The following is a 14,517-nucleotide window of genomic DNA, read 5'->3' on the forward strand; positions in this document are numbered from 1 at the left end:
ATTGATTATTTATAATATCAACGTTCATCAATAAGACGGTTAAATGTAGGTATATTTTTTGGAAACAGTTCTATATCCATAGGTTAATAAAACAAATATAAAAAACAAAGGACGCCTGCGTATAACGGTAGTATTTAATTTACTGATCGTAATGTTGAGTCAAGGACGAGAGCGGTAGATGGTGGAATGTGGTGGGAGGGAAAGCATTCCACGAAGGTGTCAAATTAATTTATGCATGTAGTGTATATATAGTATGGAATATCAAAGCAACATCAGAGCTACGGATACGAAACAAAATATGTACTAGTAAAGAATACATAGTCCATAAGAAGTCATTGTGCATACACAGTCTAATTTTGAAAATATTTAATGTTTTTTTTTTTTGTATTTTTAGGAGGCCACAGCGATGAACCCTGATATGACGGTCGAGAAAATTGAAATCCAACAACAGAGCACACAGCCTTAATCGTGCTCCTTTACCGTCTAACATTAAGATAAGACTCGATTCTGTATATGGAGGGTAACATCACTGCGAATATTATTATAAGTTATTTATAATTATAATCGTTTATAATTGTAATTTTTTTATTATATCGATGTTTCGAAAACGCACTATAGATTATGCGATTGTAAAAATACATTAAGGTTAATTTGCAGCATTTTTAACGATTTTTAAGCTTAGGCTAAGACGGAACCTGGGCCTGATGCCATTTAAGTGTTCGTGTTGATATTCAATTTGTCGATTTAGCTTTAAAATGTCACACGAGATAAACCACCGTTATTTAGTGATAATTTCTCTCTAAAACCCGATTAAAATCGATAAAACCATGACATCTGACAGTTTTGACAGTTGACGTTGACGGATGTTTTGGCGGGAATCCGAGTCGAGAGCTAAAGTGTGTTAAGATATTTATAACATGTTGCTATTACTGTTTCTATATTACACCATTTAGGTGCTATTTAGGTATTAGATATTAAATTCTGTCTTGTGTGTTTCTCAAGTTTGGATTAAGGCTTGTGCGGGAGTAAATTACGAGGTGAAATCGCGTGGACTCGCTATTCGAGTTTATCTACTAAAATTACATAGAATTATGTATTAACGTCGCATTCACTTGGAAGATAGACTTGGATGGATCTGGCATAGACTAAAGACTGATGCCATAGATATTGTTTTAAATCTAACTTGTTTTTTACTCCATTCGGCTTATCGTTGTTTAGTATCACTACTGGCACAAATTTACAATACGACCAATGCAAGAGATTATAATGCATCACCATGTTGTTTATACAGGACATTCCAATATACCTGGGTTTCACAAATTAGTACCTAGATCACTTATTTTCAACCTGTAAAACTTTTATGTTCTGTGCCTGAATTCTTTCATCTTAACGAAAATGACAATTGACAACACTCATAGTTCACAGAACATAAGACTTTTACGGTTTTTAGCTGGTATTGTACAATTATTACTACTTGGTAAACGCTAGATATATGTTCTTTTTCTATAATTAAGTCTATGTTACGCTGATTGTGAATCAGATTTATACTTTTTTAATTTGACATTTTATTGTTTTGTGACGTCATAGGGTTGAAGTGTTGCCATAATAATTTTTAGTGGCGGCTCTGTGACAGGCACAGTACAGTCGAAGGGAAAAACATAACCATAATTTATGACAAATTGATTTTGTGCAATGTCCCAAACGATCTCTAAGATAAGATCGTATTTTATGTTTTTGCAATTCTTTTGAAAATAATAAAATAAATAATACAGCGTGTATTAAATTTAAAAATAATATTTTGTTTTAATAGTAATTTTCTGCTCGACTGTACATATTGTCAACTTGTGTTGTCTTATATTTATTGAAGATGTTTATTTTTCTAAGAGTCCCAACTCCGGATGATTTTATATTGAGATGAAGTAATATAATGAAAACAATAAAATATGCTTTGTTTTAATACGACTTTTATTTACACAAATTAACATTGTGATTCTGTTACTAACTTACAGATCAGCTCTCAAATTACTTGTGAACTAATTTTACGATTTTTTTTTATATTATATGGAACTAAAACTTGACAGTCAAATTACTTACGACTGTATGTCAAGTGGGGCGAGAATGGTTAGAATGTAATGGTTAGAGTGGAAGTCGTAAGTTTCTATTTTAATGTACGTAAGAAATAGGAACGAAATAAAGGCAAATATCATGTAGGCGTTAATCATATATGTACCGAGTTGACTGGTTATAATTGATATTAGTAAATTTCGTAATGACTGTAAAATGCAAAAGGAAACAATGCGTTTTGTTATCATTGGACTGACATGCCTATACGTGCCAACGCGTTTAATATGCTGTTTACCAGTCATATTGAAACGGAATGCAAAGTTTTGTTTCGGAATGAATGTTTATAGAACAGGGGGCAAACGGGCAGGAGGCTCACCTGAAGTTAAGTGATAACGCCGCCCAGGGACACTCGATGCTAGAGGGCTCGCGAGTGCGTTGCCGGCCTTTTAAGAATTTAATAGTAAAAATTATGGCGAATTAAATTTTAGTTAATTATATGAGCCGTAATCTACAGGTCAGTTATGTCTCTTGTTATATGCAGCTGTAGGAAATTACTGTTGAAAAAGGATTATATAAAATTCTTATCATGCTGTTTCTTGAACTCTTACAAAACATGTGGCAAGTGCGTAACTGTTACGTCTTATGATTTACTGGTTGCATATTATATTATATTAGGTTTGTTATTATAAATGGAAGATTGAAGGAAGTGTGTGCAGCTTTCTAGTTGGCAGTACAAGTAGGACTACAGTTAAATAGTTTTATACAAAACTAATAATATAGCGGCATGTCGACATTTAGTTGCCCCTACAGAATTCTTAATAGCAAACTGAATATTTTATAATGAATACCGTTTCGAAACAATAATCTTGACTCAATAAATCATCCGTAAAATAGCGTGCAAAAGTTTTTGCTTATATTTTGTTTGTTTCGAATAAATTATGCTGACAAGGTGATGTTTTGTAACATCTGTCCCAATACCTTATTACTTTCAACTATACGTGAACTTAAAAGATATACTTAATTATATCCTTGTACACTTGACACTAACAAAAGCACTATTCTATCTATTTTCATTATAGTACAATTTGACTGAAATAGATAGGACTATTTTAATTAAAACAGTTTTAGATCTTTTTTATAAATAGGGTTATTCTCTAGCATTTAAACATTAAAATTGATATCCTGTATGTATAAATTGATTATAACATGCACTGGTACTGATGCCAAGAAGTATATCAAATTTCTCTTTTCTTTATTACATCTGCGTAATAGTACGCGGAGGCTCTAGGTGTGCGCTTTAGATTCGGATCGTTATAATCAACGTGGACGATGCCAAATCTAGGCCTGTAAAGAGAAAATTTTATTAAATTATGACAAAAAAGTTGCAATAAAGAGAAAAGTTTATTAATTTATCACAAAAAAGATGCAATAAATTTCCTTGCTTACATTATTATATGGCCGAAGATCTTATGACATGCTGATAATTGAGAATTCTATGAATTAGCATTATATAAATTAATATTTACATTTAAACTACTTCTATATGCATTTGTCGCATTCTTAAATAACATTGCTTTGGTTACATTAATACAAACCACAGCGGTGTTCTAATGTAACAAACATACTGTGATGTAATATATAATTTTTTTAAATAAAAAAAAAACGTAATAAAAAAATCAAGGAATGAATTTTGTACCTGGTACTACAACTGGACGACATGGATATTTGGAATTACAACAATATTTAATATTCTAATATTATATAAATTTAACAATTTTATCAATGTTGGTAATGATATATACATGTTGTAGCTCCTATGTTTGTTTAACTTTTCCTTTAAAATTCGTAGAAAATATCTGGTGTTTACTATGCGCTAAAATGTATTAAATATTTAAAGTACTTACTTAAATCCACTGTTCCACTCAAAGTTATCAATTAGAGCCCACGCAGTGTAGGCTGTGACATTTACGCCATCTTCTGTTATAGACAATAGAACCTGTTGGGGTTTAGATCTTATTATCTTGGAATGCAAGACATTGCTGTCAGCTGTTTTGAGACATCAAGACGGCGAATGTAATATAATTGTAACCAGGAGATATTTAAACTACGAATAGCAGAGTAATTTATTGTGATATATTAATTTAATGCCAAAATAAAACAAAATAAAAATTATATAATATTGTTTTTTTTTGTTTCATTGCATCATTATGTTTCTATATAACATCGTGCTCACAATCAAAACACGAAGCTGATACCATTGTGCCACATTATAAATAAGACTGAATAAAATAATGTTATACTTAATAACTGGAGTAACCGAGTTTCTTGTTTGCTCCTTTTAATAAAATTTTCGTTATGCAAACACATATTATTCTTGCAAACAGAAGTAACATACCTGCTCCAAATGATCCCTAATATACTGCACTCTTATGGTGTCATTGAGGGAAGCATCGGACGTCCCAAAACCATTCTCAAAGATTTTTATTTCTATATTCCCATAACGCTCCGTCAATGACTTCAAAAGTCGACGGATTCCAGGGGGATAGCTCTGAAAAACTCTAACATATATGTGTGCGTCAATATTAAACTCATATGAGATAATAAATTAGATTTTTTGTAGATCTCGTTTCACATGATGAGATGTGATTCACCGTACGGGCAATGCGCACATAGACAGAAAGCTGGGCCTACGAATGCTGAAAACACAAGCCCAACACACAGTTATATTTAAAACAGTGTTAAATCTGTTCGCGTATCACATTATTTGCGTGTTATTAATTTCGAATTTTAAATACATACCGCGAGCCAATTGTAACGCGGTAGCCAAGTAGAATTATATGAGAAAGCCAAGTCAAGCTCCGGGCTTCCATACAATGGCCAGAAAGTCTTCTGTTCTTGGTGACACGCTTTTTCAACGAGTCGGGAGGTATAGTAATTAACACCACAGAAGTCAGCTGAACCTGTATCACAATAAATACAACTGTTAAGTAGTTCCTTTGGTTCAAGTCGTAATGTCAACTATTTTACTCGGTCTATTTTTTGAAACCATTGATACACTAGGCCAATATGAACAGTGTTATTCTTATGGTCGTAGATTGTAACCAAGGTTGTGCACTGTAAGCGGTAAACACTCGCTTAGTGGAGGAAAATTGTGTTAGCTATATTTATGAACCTTAAAAAAAAAGCAATTAATATAGAAATCAAAATTTAATCCTTTTAGGTGTTATTAGAAGGTTTTCAATACATCCATATTATTGGCTAAAGAAACACCATATTTAACTTCGTATTGTCCTTATTGTTTGGCGATTTATAATTCGCAGAAATTAATCGCTCTAACTGTTACCGACATTCCGACCAAAACTGAGTTTGGGCCGAACAGACAGTAGTTAGACTAGTCAAAGAACTCTCTGAGGAACATCACAACTTCCTTTCTTCACACGAAATCTTTGCGAGGAAGCCGGTATGTCTGAACCAAAAAATCTTTTCCTCTGAGGAGTAGATAGAACCGTATCGTACTAACACTGAATTAGGTTTATTTTTACATACCTTTGACTAGCTTTTTTTCTTCTTCAGTGAACACAGGAAGTCTAGAACTTGAGAACTTTTCAGCTCTACTATTTCTGGCTATAATAGACTCGATATTGGGAGGCCATCCACCAATATCGGAGAATATCGGAAAGGTGTATAATTGCTGTAAAATCAATCATTACGCATGTTTCCAATCTGTACTAATATTATAAAGAATTTACTAACTTACGTTATTTTAGGGATATGATTGTATAGGGTAATTTCTGGATTTACTGAAATGCAAAATAAACCCAGGAAAAAGCTCGTATGCTTTAAAGATGAGAGATATCTAATTGAGTTCTAGAGAAAAGTTGAAGCATATAAAATAAAAAAGCCTATAAAATAACAAAGCCTATAAAATAACAAGCTAAAATGACTATAAAATAACAACATCGTTTGAGTTAAATTATACTAATATTATAAACCCGAAAATTTGTAAATATGGATGGATGTTTGTTACTCTTTCACGTAAAAACTACTGAATGGATTTTAATGAAACTTTACAACTTATACATCAGAATAAAGATATTGTGTGAATTCTTGTCTATAGGATAAAGTAGGAAAAAATCTAACATCTGCGAGCTATGCTGGCGTGCGCTACCAAAACCCATAGTAACACATATGTATGATGGAAACGTTAATCTTAAATAATCCTACAAAAAAGCTCGCCACAGTTTATCTTTGTCTTATGTGTAATACCCAAAATAGTGAACCATAACTACAATAAAAATTGATAATTTACTTCAAATGCAAATCTGGTAGTAATATATTGATTCCTAAATGAAAATAGAAACTTTTATCGCTTCTCGTATTTAAAGTAGATAAAATATGTCTTTAACGGTACATCATTTGGCCAAATATTATTTTGCATCTAGCACCAACTAGTAATATATAAAATCCTGGATTGATTCACGAGGATATTTCAAGTGTTTCAGGTTTCATAATCTAGGTTATTTATGTACAAGTGATTAGAAACAGAATAGTAAATAGAACAAGTACATATTGAAAAAGGAATGTGGAATAATTTTATCAATACTAGTTGCTCGGAAATAAATAATGTATGACAATATTTTTAGTAAAAAACTGTTGATTTGTTTATTAGAACAAACTTACGCCAAGTTCCCGTGCCATCTGCGCATTTTGTTCCTGGAAAGGAGTCTTTGGCTCATACCACACGTGTTGGTCTGTCAAACCAACTTGCCCTAAAAAAGAGAATACAAGTTTTGAAGGCCGTATTTTTTTATTTAACACGAGGCAAACGAGAACGAGGCTCATTGAGGTTAAGTGATACCGCTGCCCATGGACACTCCCAGAACGCTCTCGCGCTGCCGGCTTTTAAGAATTGGTACGCTCTTTCTTGAAGGACTCTAAGTCGAATTGGTTCGGAAATACTTCAGTGGGCAGCTGGTTCCACAAAGTGGTGGTGTGCGGCAAAAACTGCCTTGAAAAACGCGCAGTTGTGGAACGGCGGACGTCGAGGTGGTACGGGTGGAATTTCGTATTCTGCCTCGATAAAAGAACTGTTTTATTGTATGTCAGATTTCTATGAAGCAGATATGCATATATGACGAGAAATTGCTACTTAATATATGCAATTTTACACATCTTCTTATTTATTGTATTTACAAGTGAAAAAAAATCTTAACACATAAATAAGAGAACTTTGACATATTGCAAATCAAGTTTTATTTACACATCATTTGTTGTTACGTCTACAACTCTAGTTAGGCTTTATGATATATAATATACACACATATAATTATATTTTTTAATACAATACCTTTATATTTATCTTTAAACTCCTGTTCATACAGTCTGTATGCCTTCGCATGACTCAGTAAAGCATTTTTAGCGCAAAGATATTCTCCAATCCCAGGGCTGGTTATCCCAGGTGCTAGTATCCCGGTCTCATACCCCACATTACAGAAGCTCGTCGGTTCATTTATGGTAACCCAGGTCTTAACTCGATCCCCAAAAAGCGTGAACGCCACACGGGAATACGCTACAAACCAATCCACTATTTTACTGTTGGTCCAGCCTCCTGAAAGATTTATAATAATGTATATAAACTACCGGCGATGGGTGAAATTATTAACATCAGATTATGAAGACGAAATGCAATATTAAGGGACACTGTCGCTTACTTCATTTGTATTTTTATGGGAAACAGTCATTATTATGTTAATTAAAATTATTACTATTTTATAATTTACGAATTATTTTAAGCTGTTAGATTTGTCATCACAATAAAGTTTTCCGTAAGAGTCGAAGAGAAGTTTATGTCGTAATTCGGCCTTCCATCTAAAATATTTTGACATAATTTTTATACAAATTCTGTTTATAAAACAAGTGAATATAAAAAAAAAATTATTTGACAAGTAATTTTATCAATTATTAAAACTATATATTCTAACTCTATATTCCGAAAAACTAATGACTATTTCAAGAAAAGTCGGTTAGTCCCAGGTATTGCGAGTGTCCATGAGCGAGGATTATTATAAAAACTGAATCCAAGAAGACAATTAAAGTCGCGATACATTTTCCATTCCTTTGTTTATAACAAAAAATCCATTTGTAATAGAAATAATACCTACAGCAATTTTTCGGCAATTAGCATTAGTTTGGTTCAAAGCAGAAAACATTGTTTTATAATTAGCTGTTAATATTTCTATCGTTCTTACATATTTAGAAAACAATAGAGTAACAACTACAGATCCATATATATGTGTGTCTAATAGGTATTTACCTATTAGACACACATATGAATTTGTTTTGTTGTCAAGTTTCATACATTTTTAAGTTTTCTTCATTTGAACCATTACTACGTAATATTTTAGATATGGTTCTTTTGTATTACCATTACATAGTTCCTAACAATAGTAGTAACTAAAGAGATATACTAGCCGTAATGTCGGGTTGTCCATTTAAAATTCTCTAGAAAAATTATCTCTGTACATAATATGACAATGCTCTTCCTGAAGAATAACCAATGTTGATTGATTTATGTAGCGAATTTAGTATATAAGCACTAAGGTTATTGTAGATTGTTGCTTTTTATATCTATTGATAAAGCACCTATTAATCCACAATACTTATTTTATTATTTTAAGGAAATAATTAAAATTTATTGTGATTGTAATTAAATTAATAAAAAATATGTCGCGCAAAACTCGCAGGCGGCTGAATTCGAGTTTTCTTTAATTCTTTACTTGAACTGTGAGAAATCCTTAATAGGTACTTTTTATGTTTTGTTTTTTTTCATAAGGTATAAACATGTTTTTTTAACTCTTAAGTTAAGGAATTTAAAGAAATATGTACTGAGGTGCCTAGGCACTTAGATGCCCCTTAGTGGGTTTTGGTGTATACTGTACTATTAAATAATTTATAAAGCTTAATCAATAATGAAAAAAAGGTAAAAACATCATTTTACGGCTTAATAAAATTCGCGGGTGCAGCTAGTTCCTTTATAATGTTCGAAGGTTTATCATCACTATTAATTTTATTGAAAAAGATGAACAAAGATTGCAACTACGTAATTCGTTAGACACCATCAAACTGTGCTTTTAGAAATAGCTAAATCGCTCACAACACTCCTGCTTTTGAACTCCAGCCCAGTCTTTTAATTCATTTATGAACCTTCAAAAAAACCTTGTGTATCTCTTTTATTTATTTTTCAATACTAGGACTGCTTGGAAGGAATAACTTATTAGCATTAAGGCCGTGCGTAACCTAATAACTTATGTAACCAGTTTTTTTCATATATATTTTTAAAGTAACGAAGTGTATATATAAATGAACCAGTGTTTTAAACAAAAAAGTATTTTCCCAAAGCGATACAAGTCTCCAAGTAAACAAAGTAAAATCTTATCCTAGCAACAAATCCTTCTAATTAAAGTTAAAAAATCAAATTATGTATTTACTAAGTCTGCTATAATAACTATACATTTTCTTTTGCATCTATATTTGATATCTATGTTAATACACCTACCGTTACAGGTTTTTAAACTAATACAAGATAAGTAATTATTTTTAATTAAATATTATTCATATTTTTACCTAAATCTTGTAGATTTTGCGGCAAATCCCAGTGGTACAGGGTGACAACGGGTTCGATTCCAACGGTAAGAAGACCGTTAATAAGATTGTTGTAATATCTTGTTCCATCTTCGCTCACGTTGTTAGAAAAACCCTCTGGTAGGAGTCGGGGCCATGATATTGAGAAGCTGTGAATACATTCCCGCGATAGATGGTTGGTATTTAATTCATAAGTAAGTAATTTGTAATAAAATAGAGCAGTGTTGGCCTAGTGGCTTCAGCGTTCGACTCTCATACCCGAGGTCGTAACTTCGATCCCGGGCTGTGCAACAATAGACGTTCTTTCTATGTGCGCATTTAACATTTGCTCGAACGGTGAAGGAAAACATCGCGAGGAAACCGACATATCTTAGACCCAAACAGTCGACGACGTGTGTCAGGCACTGGAGGCTGATCACCTACTTGCCTATTAGATTTAAAAATGATCATGAAACAGATTCAGAAGTCTGAGGCCAAGACCTAAAGAGGTTGTAGCGCCACTGATTTTTTTTAAAGTAATTTGTATTTCTTTACTATATTAAAAAAGTGTGAAAGTGGCGAAATGATTTAATTTTCTTGATAGAAAAGAGATTTCTGGGGTAGAAATGAACCTGAAATCTGGTTTAATGAAAAGCCATGTTTGAACAACTGCTGAAACAACTATGTATGGACTTAGAATGTTTCTAATCTACATAAAGATCATCTTGATACTCATATCAAATTCAATAGTCATTTTGATTTACGTAAAATTTGGTGGAGAAACACAACACAAACATACTACAGTAAATTGAGTGAATTTTCAAATACTAAATTTTTCTTGAGGTAATTTTTTTATATATTAGTGGAGCAAACGAGTCTGCGAGTTGCCCAAACGGGGCAGTCATCATAGCCCATAGCCACCCATTTCTAGTTGGTGCGTTGTCGACCTTTGAGGGAGTAGTACGCTCGAATTTTGAATAGTTGGAAGTCGTATCTCTTAGTTATTTAAAATCCTGACAGACATATTCGTCGTTCGGTAGAAAATTGTAACTAACTTATAACATACCGATAAAAATTGAGCTGCAAAGTCCGGGCCAAAGAGATATCCTCCTTCCATAGATGGTAGGAGTCGCAAGCCACATCTCCAGTTGAGTGGTCGGCGATAGCAGAAGGGTTTTCATGAATGTAAACATCCCAGATACTTGGAGATTTATCTGTTAAAATTATACACTTAAAATTTTGGATCCTTCGAAACGAAATAACGACTTAATTTATGAGTCCTCAGAGCAAGCCTCAGTATCTTTCAATATGTACAGATTCCGATGTTTTTGTACATCGCAAGAGGCCTTGTGTCGTACAATTCTGAAGTCGAGATCGGCGTACCTACAACTGGGCGTGGGAAATTCGATTTACATTTCTTATCAGCGTGTAAATAGAATCGTACTTTCTTCGGATTCTTTATTAATTAATTTTATTTAAATCACTTTGAAATTGGCGGTCGTGTGATTCTAGATGGTATTCTATTTATTTTGTTTATACATTAGACACACATGCAAATCTATACAGACTGAAACTAAAACACTAGAAGCACGACGTTATAAAAATACAGAAACATAAAAAAATCGAAGAAAAAAGAATAAGTTTTTGCTCTGTATTTATATATTTTAGATATAATTTAAATTAAATAAAATACATTTTTGATTAAACATTCTTTTTAATGCCTGATCTATGCATATCCATTTTCGTAATGTAATTTTTTTTGTTTAATCCATCAACTGTCGTTCGTTAAAGCTAATAGTTATGCTATGTATGTCAGAAATTTTTACTTACCACTTGCGTTCCAACCGCCCTCCACCTGATAAGCGGAAGTGGCTGTGCCAAATTGAAACCCATCTGGGAATTTTGAGGCTGCCTCGCACCACGTGACGATCGCAGTCCTGAATAATTGTAATCGTATTTTATACTATTTAAAATACCGGTGAAAATACTCATATGTTACAAACGTGTACGTGGCAAGTGGATTTATCTATAAAAAATTAGTATTAAAGTATGTTTCGACATAATGGAATTTTTTTAGATATTTTAATTAAAAACCTTGGTCCGTTTTATATTTTATGTATAATATTTAATGTATTTAAGTAAACAGTAATGAGCTAATCATCGTAATTTAATAGTCGTTACAATATTATTTTTATTATACAAAAATATTTATTTACCAGACGACCAACCAATACATGTTCAAAAATTACAATAACTTCTAATTCGCATGTCACATCTTTATTGTGACAATTTCACACAAGTTTCGATACATACTTAAGCTAAAGGCTTTGTATATAAAGCGTTTTAAATGACAATTGAATTGTTTTAAAAGGTATTCAATAAATCTAAGAGGAACATTTAAGAATTGGGGGTTTGTTATTAATTAAAGTGACGTAATACCTTTTTCTACAATGCCTACTAACTTTATTTACAGAGATCGATTAAGTATTTTTTTATAGCGTTTATTAATAATTTTACCAAACCGTAAAATAATTCACAATATTTATAAAGAAAACTTTCCTTTTATTATTTTTTTTTATAATTCTACTTATTTTCAGAATTTATTACGTTTAATTAGGTGGCGAAATTGTACATTTAAATTGTTGATAAGTATTCTAATTAGAATAACCGTCCCTCGTCTAATGCGCAATTTGATAACTCTATTTTTTGTTTTTTTTATTGTTAAAGTTTGCCAACGCTCGGCACACTGTTACATTGGTAAAAACAAACACAAAATACAATTTTTAATGTGACAAGCACGGAAAGGCAAACATGACATACATTTAGAGCTCATACAAGTATCAATCAAAACAATTATTAAATAAAACAAACAATACAAAAAGAAACAATTTCAAAAAACTAAACAAAATTCGATTTTAAAGTGTGAGGGGAGCAACTATAAATATCCAGACCTAGCTCGTTTATCAGAATGCTTAATATGGACATCGGTGAGCAACTCTATGAGAACTCATTGTATTAACTTATTTCTTCTAATGTATGTCTTATTTTCTATTCTTCAATACAATAAATAAATCAGTGGCACTACAACCTCTTTAGGTCTTGGCCACAAATTTCTGAATCTGTTTTATGATCAATTTTTGAATCTAATAGGCAAGTAGGTGATTCAGTGCCTGATACACGTCGTCGACTTTTTGGGTATAAGACATATCGGTTTCCTCACGATGTTTTCCTTCACCGTTCGAGCAAATGTTAAATGCTCACATAGAAAGAAAGTCCATTGGTGCACAGCCGGGGATCGAACCTACGACCTCAGGTATGAGAGTCGCACGTTGGAGCCACTAGGCCAACACTGCTCATTTTCTTTTCTTACACTAACTTAATTTTTACAGACTTATTTAAACTAAAGTGGGGAAGTGAGTTAGAAGCTTGGCGGCCTATAATAATCCTGACCTGCGCCTGCTCTTACGAAACGATAGACAAAACACGAAACCTTATTGTGATTCGATAAGTAGACGTTATACTCGTTTTGGATTAGAAGCTATTATAACCTATATTAAACGAAATGAGTTATTTTTCCGATCAAGTCAAAGGGAAATATATTGTGCTCTCCATAGAGAATGTTTTAAACTCTAGTCTACAAACCAATATAATTCATCTGAAACATCCACTTTAGCTCTGTCAGATATATTATTCTTCATCCCCATATGGAGTGCGGGAAATGATGGGTTTTTTTAAGTAGGGGTAGATTGGTGTTTTGCAAGTTATACTTACACTTTACAATAAAAAATACGAAATTCCTATCGATACTCTCACTTAATTACTCACACTCACTTTATTTCTCAATACTACTTTGTGTAAAAGAAAACGAACGTTTTTCTATTTTTATATATTAAATTTTTAAATAGTATTTTGATTAGAATATAATTACGAAGTGAATGTGTACCTACACTCCAAATGTTATTTAAACTATTGGCAAACTATTTTAAATATTAGTAATGCTAAATTGCCAAGAATATTTGACCTGGCGTTATGTATTTATTTCATTTTATTCTGAGTGCCAACAGAATTACTTGCACTAAACGACTCTATATAATATATGTTTGCCTTGTTCTAAAATAAATAAAAATATTTTTATATACCAGGTGCTAAGTGATACCACCGTTGGAGTCTCAAATACGCGAATGCGTTGTCAGCCATTCAAGAATTGCTACGCTCTTTTTTTGAAGAGTCTTATGTCGAATTAGTTCGGAAATATCTCGATGGATTGGTTCCACTTAGCGGTGGTGCGCACAGAAGACGCCTCACGGGTAGAATTTCATATTCTGCCTCGACGTCCGATGATGAAACTCAGCTGGAAGTATCCGAACAGGAGATACAGTAGCATTATTTCTTGGAGAGCCCATAGACTAGGAGACTTAGGAGAAGCGTTAAAATACCTTATACAAGACGTATTGATAATCGCTAATTTACAGGTGGCCCTCTAGATACCCCTGGAGCTATCTGATAACAGATTCCAATATTTTGAAGCACAAGTAGGTTATAGCTATTAGATGATAGTTGGACAGGTCAGAGCGTTCGCCTTCCTTAGGGATATGGTGTATTGATGCAGTCTTCCAGCAGTTGAGGACAGTGCTGAACCAGGTACCGGAAAAGGCACATTAGGATCGGAACCAATTCAGCAACACAAGAACCCAATTGGGGTATGACGCTTCTACCTGATCGCCCTCTGTTCTATGAAAATATATGTTACATTGCCTATGTAAGGGACTAAGTCCCGAAAAATCATTTTAATTTAGGCTAAGTCACAAAGCAGATCTTTTTGGTTTTTTGAAA

At 32.7% G+C, this 14,517-nt stretch overlaps 2 protein-coding genes across 5 annotated transcripts in view; one reads left to right on the forward strand and one right to left on the reverse strand.

Moving 5' to 3' along the window:
* The window catches only part of LOC110996338 (protein 4.1 homolog), a 53,233-nt gene extending 51,276 nt beyond the window's left edge, over window positions 1-1,957 (forward strand). For all 4 annotated transcript variants that reach the window (XM_022263957.2, XM_022263958.2, XM_022263959.2 and 1 more), the window contains one exon: window positions 395-1,957. In XM_022263957.2, the coding sequence (XP_022119649.2) occupies window positions 395-466 (72 nt within the window). In that variant the 3' untranslated portion in view covers window positions 467-1,957. The remainder of the gene's footprint in view (window positions 1-394) is intronic.
* A 520-nt stretch (window positions 1,958-2,477) lies between these two features.
* On the reverse strand, window positions 2,478-11,978 carry LOC110996337 (myrosinase 1-like). Its single transcript, XM_022263956.2, has 11 exons — window positions 11,901-11,978; window positions 11,515-11,621; window positions 10,751-10,898; window positions 9,688-9,854; window positions 7,412-7,672; window positions 6,745-6,833; window positions 5,611-5,755; window positions 4,864-5,024; window positions 4,460-4,612; window positions 3,969-4,060; window positions 2,478-3,408 (listed from the first exon to the last, which is right to left on the reverse strand). Exons 1-11 carry the CDS (start codon window positions 11,918-11,920, stop codon window positions 3,300-3,302), a joined length of 1,452 nt encoding a protein of 483 aa, XP_022119648.2. The 5' UTR covers window positions 11,921-11,978; the 3' UTR covers window positions 2,478-3,299.
* Window positions 11,979-14,517: the final 2,539 nt, after the last annotated feature.

The sequence above is a fragment of the Pieris rapae genome, chromosome 5 (assembly GCF_905147795.1).
Source record: "Pieris rapae chromosome 5, ilPieRapa1.1, whole genome shotgun sequence".
Classification (NCBI taxonomy): Eukaryota; Metazoa; Arthropoda; class Insecta; order Lepidoptera; family Pieridae; genus Pieris; species Pieris rapae.

Coding starts and splice junctions, on each gene's coding strand:
- LOC110996337 (XM_022263956.2), bottom strand. CDS start 11,920: ATGTATTGGTTGGTCGTCTG. Junction 10,899..11,514: donor GGGCGGTTGGAACGCAAGTG/GTAAGTAAAAAT, acceptor TAATTTTAACAG/ATAAATCTCCAAGTATCTGG. Junction 5,025..5,610: donor AGAAAAAAAGCTAGTCAAAG/GTATGTAAAAAT, acceptor ATTGTGATACAG/GTTCAGCTGACTTCTGTGGT.